The sequence below is a fragment of the Panthera leo genome, chromosome C1 (assembly GCF_018350215.1).
Source record: "Panthera leo isolate Ple1 chromosome C1, P.leo_Ple1_pat1.1, whole genome shotgun sequence".
NCBI classification, from domain to species: domain Eukaryota; kingdom Metazoa; phylum Chordata; class Mammalia; order Carnivora; family Felidae; genus Panthera; species Panthera leo.
Window position 1 is genome coordinate 106,474,232 of NC_056686.1, and position 8,853 is coordinate 106,483,084.

Genomic DNA, 8,853 nt, shown 5'->3' on the forward strand with positions numbered 1-8,853 from the left:
CACCCTGGGGATGGCTCTTGAGGACTGCCAGCTGGCCTAACTCTTGTAAAGCCAGACACTGCCTTTCACGTGTACATACTCAATTCCTGGTGACTGAGAGCAGTTGTGGTAAAGATTACTTCCAATGTTTCTAACCATGAGATTCTGACAGTTATTCACCAAGTTTAGGACAATTTTCACCCCAACTTCAATAGCCATGTTTGACAAGCAGATTATATAAAATGAAGCTTGCTAGAAAAAAACATCACAAGGAGAAATAAAATATACAAGAGGCAGGGTGCTGTGATAGAGGGCTACAGCAGGATCTGAATTCCAGCCCTGCTGCTAAGTCTTGGTGTGATCTGGGACAAGACTCTTCTCATCTCTGAGCCTCAGTTTCCTCATATGTAAAATAGAGTCATGGTCAAAATCAGTGATTCTCATCCTACTGCACATTAGAACCACCCAGTGAACTTTTGAAGACTGTCAGTGCCCATGATTCGCTGGAGTTGAGAACCATTGTCTCTGAACGGTGGCTGAGCTCCTTTACATATCTTCTGTTCTATCATTCCATGAAATATCTGGGATCTGTCAATGAAAATCTGGCTTTGGATTTGTTGGAGGCACCCCTCCTTCTTACTGACAAGCAAATTCAACTGGACGAGGAAATGAAAATTGAGTGTCTGCTGACTACAAAGCATTAAACTGGATTCTTTGGGGTTCCTGACTTTACCGTGTGTCAGCTATTAGATCTACCCAAATAATTAATTATAAGTAAAACAATATGGACATTGCTCCTTTCAAAATTCATCATACCCAAGTATTAAATATATAATTTCTTTAACTTCTATTTGGCTTCTTTTTCCATAAATTCAGAGCCTGTGTTATGCATCCTTTCCTATATTTCTCAGCTAGAGGGGAAGAGGTGGATCCTCTGATGCACAGCTCGAGCAGCCAAAGAAAGCTCCCTGGCTCCTCACCTGGTGGTCTTTACCTAAACCCACCTGCCCACCATGTGCTGATATTTGGAAGTGGACTGCATCACATTTCACTTTTAATATTCATTAAAATGCTTGCTATGCACCAGGCACTATTCCAAGAGTTTTATGGAACTCTTAACTCTTTTATGGATGTTAGCTCATTTAATCTGCAAATGATCCGATGAAATAAACACTATTACTTTCACCATATCACAGGTGAAGAAAGTGAGACAGAGAGCTAGTGTCACCTGTCCATGGTCACACAGCTGGTAAGTGGGGATCTGAGATCCAAACCACAACTGGTTCTAGCACTCATGTTCTTGATCACTTATAAATGGGTTCAGTGCCTTCCATGAAATGTTGTATGGCTACCAAAAATAATGTTTACAAAGAATGAATAACAACATGGAAAATATTCATGTTAAAATCTTAAGTGAAAAATTTGTAAGATAAACTCTTACAGACAGCATGATGATAAAGACTGTAAAGTCCAAACAAAGCACAAATCGGGTGCCTGGACGGCTCAGTCTAAGCATCTGACTCTTGATTTTGGCTCAGGGCATGATCTCACAGTTTGTGAGTTCAAGCCCCACATCAGGCTGCACAGAACCTGCTTGGGATTCTCTCTTCCCCGCCCTACACTTCCCTGCTTGCACATGTACTCTCTCTTTGCCTCTCTCTCTCAAAGTAAAAAAAAATAAACTTAAAAACAGAACAAAACACAAATCACTAAAAAGACATATACAGTAAAGAAGACTGGAAAAAATGAAACAGAGACTTTAAGGAAAATTGTAAAATATTAAAAATGCTTGGAAGATAGGATTATAAATTAATTCTAAATTCTTCTAATTGTATTTTTTTCATAATGATTAGGCTGTTTTATAATCTCATCCCACAGTGGCAAGTAGGTACCATGATTTTTTTTGTAAGAAAACATTAAGACTCAGCTCTGATATTGCAAAAAGTAATTTTAGGGTTAAAAAGTGGTAGATCAATCATTTGAAATTGAAAAGATATTTCCTCATGGATATAAAAGTACCCATAATGATTAGATTGTTTTCAAAGTAGCATTTTGAACTAGTCCAAGGCACAGTTTTAAGAACTTTATCTATATTTCCTTATTTAGTGGGCTAGGATTTGTTTCAGCCCCTTTTTATAGTGATAATTAAGTAACTTGCCTGAGTTTGCAAAGGTGGGAACAAATGCTAGACAGTGTCTCTCCTGAACCTGTGTTATAATTTAGCCACATGCTTCTCACTGCAGCACATGAGCCCAGGATAGAAACTGAAGATTGTACATTTCCCCTGTCTTATTTCCTCCTTCTTTTTTTAAAAAAAAAATTTAATGTTCATTTATTTTTGAGAGAGAGAGAAAGACAGAGCGAGCAGGGGAGGAGCAGAGAGAGAGGGAGACACAGAATCCAAAGCAGGCTCCAGGCTCTGAGCTGTCAGCACAGAGCCTGATTCAGGGCTCAAACTCCCAAGGTGTGAGATCATGACCTGAGCCTAAATTGGATGCTTAACTGACTGAGCCACCCAGAAGCACCCCCCACCCCATTCCTAGACTTCTTCTACCCTTTCAAAGGGATTGTTAGTGCTGAACCAGTGCTATTTGAGAGTTCTCTTGGTGTGCCAAGTTCAGGTAAGGAGAGAAGTCCAACCACCCACACCATCTGCGTTAGATCTGACTAAAACGACATCACTGAGATATCAAGCATTCTTAGTCTGGGTTATGGCATCATCTAAGAATGAAAAAGCCACATTAGATCATTGGCTTGGACCTGGCATTTTATTCTGGATCTCTAAATCTTCTTCTAAAAAGAGCTATTTGATTTCCATCTTGGGAATTTTTCCTTCCATTCTCAAACCAAAGAGAAGAGAGACCTTCTCTTCATCCCTGAGGTCTAGAAGTCCACTGACCCAGCTCAGGAAACAGGGAGCATAGCAGAGCTGCCTGTGAGGCTAACACGTGGTGTGCAATCCACAAAGCACCATCACTATCCTAGTGGCCTGCAATTCTCAGGGGAGCTTCCCGACAAGGTAATAGTTGACATGCTTACGGAGGGAGGACTTGGGTCCCTGGGATGTGAAGGGAGGGTAGTCACACGTGCCCCTTGTGAAAGATGCTATTAGCATCCCGCACTTGGTCCACACCTCCTGATACCAGGTCAGAGCTGAACCTATATAAAAGGTGGAAGCTTCTAACAGCACCTCAGTCCACCTGAATCCTGGGTGATCTCCAGTGCTTGAGCCAGGTAAAGTGCATCTTGAGGACCAGGAGGGACTCTTGGTGCTGGTGTTTCAGGCAGAGTGTAGCCCTTGGTGGAGGCTGAGGACAGTCTTCAGAAAGACAAGGAGAAAAGAGGATTTGGATGGGAGGATTCTGTTGGAGAGGGAGGGCGGAAGGTAGGGGAAGGGAAAGAAAGTTTGGTGTCTTTTTGAAACTATAAGGAATTCATTTTGAAATTATGGAGTTCTCAGGTTGAAACCTTTTTGCATATTTCTTATAATTGATTTTGGGAGGTTGGGTTTAAAAATGTGATCATCATAAAGATGGAATTTCCTGAATTCATAGTTCAGTTTTAAATGTGGGGAAGTTACCTTGGGCTGGTTGAACTTGAAATGCCATATTGTTTTTCAGCCTCATTCAGTTCCTGCCAAGATGTCCTGCCAGCAGAACCAGCAGCAGTGCCAGCCCCCTCCCAAGTGCCCCCCCAAATGCCCCCCCAAGTGCCCTCCCAAGTGCCCCCCCAAATGCCCCCCTAAGTGTCCAGCCCCTTGCCTACCTCCAGTTTCCTGCTGTGGCTCCAGCTCCGGGGATGGGGGCTGCTGCACCTCCGGGGGTGGGGGCTGCTGCCTGAGCCACCACAGGCCCCGCCGATCTCTTCGACACCGACACCAGAGCTCTGACTGCTGTGGTGGTGGTGGTGGTGGCCATTCTGGAGGCTCCAGCTGCTGCCACAGCTCTGGGGGCTCCAGCTGCTGCTCTGGGGGCTGCTGCTGACCCCGGGCCCCAAGGATCACTGAAGAACAGCACTGGAGGAGCCAAAGTGCCGAAGACCCACCCAGCCTGAGACTTCTCTTCCTCCATTTGGAAGAACAGAAGGCAAGGATGGAAGGGCTTCTGAAATGTTCTGGGTTTCCCTCTTCGTCCCACACATGTCCAGTCCACGGCTGTGAGGTCTTGAGGTTTAACCTCTAACGTTCACTAGCCTGATTCCCTCTCGGACACAGATCTTTGGGGGACTTGGTGTTGGAGTCCAGTTATGAAGCTGCTTCCTCTGTAACAATAAAGCTTTTTATTCCTGATGTCATGGCCTCCTGATCATGTCTTGTTCACCTCTCCCACTTACCTCCTCCATCAAGCCCTCTCCTCTGCTGTTCTCTTAAGTGCAAGTGAATACTTTACGATTCAGTTTGGGAAGAAGATTTTGGCCCTGAAGCTTCTGAGACCTCTGGGAAACAATATCACCTTTCATGCTGTGAATTAGGAAACTTTAAGCTTGTAGGAAAGAATCATGTCTGAGACAGTCACCCTGACACAAGCTTTGCATGAGGGGAATCAGAAATGGGCTTTCACAGTGAAGGATGGTGGTACCCAGAAAGGTCACAGTGAGATGACCTACTCTGGGTGGGTTTCCTTCAAGCGTGGGTGATAGTTTAAAGAAGACTTTATCTCCTAGGTGTGGGGGTAAGTTTGCCTAATGTGCTCATTCTGGGCTCCATTAAATAAACACCCTTTACTTTTCTGATGATTATAAGCCCAAGTGCTCCCATCAGTTACCAGAAAGAAGAGCTTGCGGGGTGAGTTAGTTTTGGGGAGGTGAGTTTAGGAGGCAGGTATGAAAGGTCTGAGCCCATTTTCCCTGGATCCAGAAAGCCTGAGTATGGGTCTGAGCAGAGAAGCAAGAAGGATGTCCTTGTCTGCCGAAAACTGTCTCCATGTGGTCAGTGTGTGGGGGGAGAGGGGGAACAGGGGGGCTTTATAGCCACTGTGGTGAGTTTTCCATTTTCTTCAGAAATAGGCTGATTCCTTTGGGAGATACTCAGAAAGTTTACAATAGGAATGACAATCCCAAATCAGCCTTTTATAGACCAGAAAAATTACTTTTCCTCTGATAGGAGTTAACGGTGATGGGGGAAGTAAGTTAGCACATGATGGTACAGCAAATCCATATAGCAACTGTACACTTACCCACATCACCTCCAGAAGAGATCCTGTCTCCAGAGGCCTTGTTACTTCATTACTTCCTTCTCTAGTCTAATGCGACCTCACCTTTTGGGATGTCTCACCTGTATTCATCAACAGGTACCCCTGAGTACATGCAACCTGTTAATCAGGCTCTAAAGGCATGTTAAATGAAATGATATCTTTCATGACTTACCTTTTCTTGTCTGTTCCACCATGCCACACCCAGCTCACTCACCTCCAACCTATCTCTCACCACCAACTCTTGAATTCTTAGTCTTTGGTTTCCCTTTTATCTCATTTTTATGGTTGTGGATGCTTGCATTGATTAAGAAGTTCTGAAGCCAGTTGACCTCCAAATTGTCCCTGTTCTTAAAACTTAGTTATTCTAAGAGCATCATTTTTCATGGACACTTTGGACCTTGGGAAAGGACTGGCCTGTCTTCCCTCCCTCTCTCCCTTCTTCCCTTCCTTCTTTCCTTCCTTCCTTCCTTCCTCCCTCCCTCCTTCCCTTCCTTCCTTCCTTCCTTCCTTCCTCACTCCTTCCCTTCCTTCTTTCCTTCCTCCCTTCCTCCCTCCCTCCCTCCCTTCCTTCCTCCTTCCCTCTCTCCCTCCTTCTTTTCCTTCCTTCCTTCCTTCCTCCCTCCCTCCCTCCTTCCCTCCCTTCCTCCCTTCTTTCCTTCCTTCCTTCCTCCCTCTCTCCCTCCCTTCCTCCCTCCCTTCCTTCCTTCCTTTTTCCATTGGCTAGTGCCCCAAGGAGAACCTACTTTCAGAAGGATTTTGGTAGGGTTAGGGAGTAAGAGGCAATGAGTCCCACAGGTTGGCTTAGCATTTTGCAATTGGGCCAGAGTTCTGCACACATTTTTCTCTTAGGCCTCCAGGGCTGTATGGGGATATGACAACCTGACTACAATCACAGCTTGTCTGGTCTTAATGGTTCCATAGCTTGGCCTGGGTTTTTCATCCTGTTTCCAGTGACAGAGTGAAATTGCCACTGGGATTCTCATAGGCATATCCCCACCATCATCTTCACTTAGTGTGCTCTGGAAGCTTCTACGTGAAGCTCAGTAGGCTTTTCACATAGCCTGTGGCCTGACTTAAGGAGCAAAGACCTTTGCAAAGCAAGATAATAAAGTAAGTAAACTACCAAAACCAAGTAAATGACTACACAGAGATGGGTGTGAGAACAGGGGACTGTGTATGTGTGTGTGTGTGTGTGTGTGTGTGTGTGTGTATGTGTGTGTGCATGTACTTTGCAGAAGAGGGCAAAGAGAACAGGTCCCAAAGAGAGGCCCCAGACCCCGCCTCACTTGAGCCCCTATGCCTTCCCTTAGCACACACAGCCCTCCCAGCCATGGACAGTCTCTTGTTTGGAAAGTAAACACACCACAGCAATCCTGGCACCTCTGTGAAGTGACTTGAATGCCCACGTGCACCACCTACGGTGCTACCTGAGTGATGAATGTCTCTGGGATGTGAGCATCAGCTGACCATGTCTATTGGGAAATGGGCCCCTCCCAAGAGGCAGTGCCTGACTGCAATCTTATAAAAGGTTCTCTGGCTGGACACTGCTCAGTCCACTGCCTAGCAGGTGCCCCATTCCAGGTGGAGAACTGAGAGAGTCTTCCTGTGGAGCTAGGGTCTGGTAAGTCTCCAAGGGGGACTTGGGGGAGGAGCTCTGGAAGAGTTGAAGGCAGAGGGCAGGAGAAGACAGAGCACAGCCAGCAGGTAGATGTGGAAAGAGAGCCCTGGAAAGTGCCTTAGGCTTCAACTGAGACACCTTCTCATGGTACCAGTGAGGTCATGGAGGCCCGATGGGATGGTGACTTCTGCAAGGTTACTTAGCACGTCTGTAGCAGAATGTGGCTAGAATCCAGGTCTTTGGCTCCCTGGAGTGGGATATATTTCCATCCTCTACACCATGATGCCGGGCACACTCTTGTTCCTGTGCTTGTGGAGAATGAGAGGCATAGGCAGGGATGATGACCAGGACATGCTTCTGGTATTTGCTGATTCTTTAGACCCAGGTAGCAGGTCCTCACGTGTGATTTAGGCATTTTCTAACTGATGGAGTGTTTACACGATGCTGATAACTGTGGGAACAGCACTTGGAGGTCTGTGGTCACAGAGAAGTGGGGGTTGGGAAGTGAAAAGAGCCAAAGGAAGAGTTTGGACTGGGTCATGCAGATAAGTTGCCACCACATCCTCTTTAGTTTCCACTGTGGAGAACTTGGGTGGTCTTCATTTTAGTCGGAGACAATGGAAGCCCACTGACTCCACAGACTGTTTCTCTGCCCTATGCCCATTTAACTCACTGGAAACACCTGGCTGGGTTGTGTTTGTTCCACTCTTTTCTCCCCTGCACCGGGCCAGGCTTGCTCGCTCACAGAGCCAGAGCGCTAAAGCCCTGAGTTCAGTAGTTGGGAGGAAAAGGCCTGCTTACCTGTAAAAGGCTTCTTCTCGTCTTTCAGGTTCACCGTGACGAGCTGAGCCTCACCATGTCCTCCCAGCAGAGCACGGCTTCCGCCAAAGGCTTTTCCAAGGGGTCTGCCCAGGGTCCCTCTCCGTGTCCGGCTCCGGTCCCCGGCCCTGTGCCCGCAGCCTCATCCTCCTGCTGCGACTGCGGGGAGGGCTGCTGCGGCTCCGGCGGCTGCTGCGGCTCCGGGGGCTGCTGCGGCTCCGGCGGTTGCGGCTGCTTCCCCAGGAGGCGCCGCCGACAGCGCCGGAGCGGGTGCTGCGGCTGCTGCGGGGGTGGCAGCCAGAGGTCACAGAGCTCCAGCAATGCCCAGCGCCAAGGCTGCTGCGGCGGCTGCTGAGGCCCCCGCTGAGCCCTGCGGTTCCCCGCCCCCCGTGGAGTCCGGCCGCCTGTCACTTCGCTGTGCTCTCCCGCGGGGCTGGGTCGGAGTGTTCCGCTTGTCAACCTACCTGCACCGGATATTCCGAGAATATCCTGTTCGCAGGATCCCACCTGCGAAGTGTTCGCAGCCCCACCGAACACTCTGACCCCCGTGTGATTATCCTCCCCGGGAACCTAAATGCCATGGGTGGGATAATGGAGCCTACTGTCGGCAGGGGCTTGCACACAGTAGGTGCTTAATAAATATCCATGTCGTAATAAAGCTGCTACCTCCTGAGAAGACTTTATTTCCTATTCTTTCTTTTGTGTGTTTATTATCATGTTCTGTTACCCCAACCACTACCTTTCCCTTAGCCCTGGGCTTTGCATGCGTGAAAGGGAGAAAAGTCAAATTCATGCCTGAACAAGAGTGGCTTTCTGGTACTTAATTATGATAGCAGAAATCACGGTGGAGCCAGGCAGTGTTCTAAGGACTTGACGTGACATGCATGACCTCATGGCATTCTCACAATGACTCAGTGAGGTAGGTGCTGCTACCCCATTTTACAGAAGAGAAACTGAAGATAAGTAACTTGCTCAGAATCTTTCAGCCAGTGCATGATGAAGACTGGGTGCCCCATTCCAGGGCTTATGCTCCTAACTGCTCTGCCTGGTTCCTGAAACCTTCCAGAGCCTTGGTTTGGGTCTGCAATTCTCTGAGGCTTTGGAATCAGGCAAGCCACACAGGATCATAGACCCACTACTTTCCTTGCTGGATGGGGAAACTTTTTCAAGTGGAAACTTCCAGGGGCCTGGGAAGCTCTCTCTCCAGGCCTCATCCATGCAGCTGAGGCCCCACCAGGAGCCATG

General features: G+C 47.6%; 2 protein-coding genes across 2 annotated transcripts; both read left to right on the top strand.

Annotated features, from left to right (window-relative positions):
• The first annotated feature begins 1,205 nt into the window (after window positions 1-1,205).
• LCE5A (late cornified envelope 5A) lies at window positions 1,206-4,229 on the top strand. The gene is made up of 2 exons (XM_042952916.1): window positions 1,206-1,228; window positions 3,600-4,229. Exons 1-2 carry the CDS (start codon window positions 1,214-1,216, stop codon window positions 3,960-3,962), a joined length of 378 nt encoding a protein of 125 aa, XP_042808850.1. The 5' UTR covers window positions 1,206-1,213; the 3' UTR covers window positions 3,963-4,229.
• A 3,416-nt stretch (window positions 4,230-7,645) lies between these two features.
• On the top strand, window positions 7,646-7,963 carry CRCT1 (cysteine rich C-terminal 1). The gene has a single exon (XM_042952917.1). The coding sequence runs from the start codon at window positions 7,646-7,648 to the stop codon at window positions 7,961-7,963; it is 318 nt and encodes a 105-aa protein (XP_042808851.1).
• Window positions 7,964-8,853: the final 890 nt, after the last annotated feature.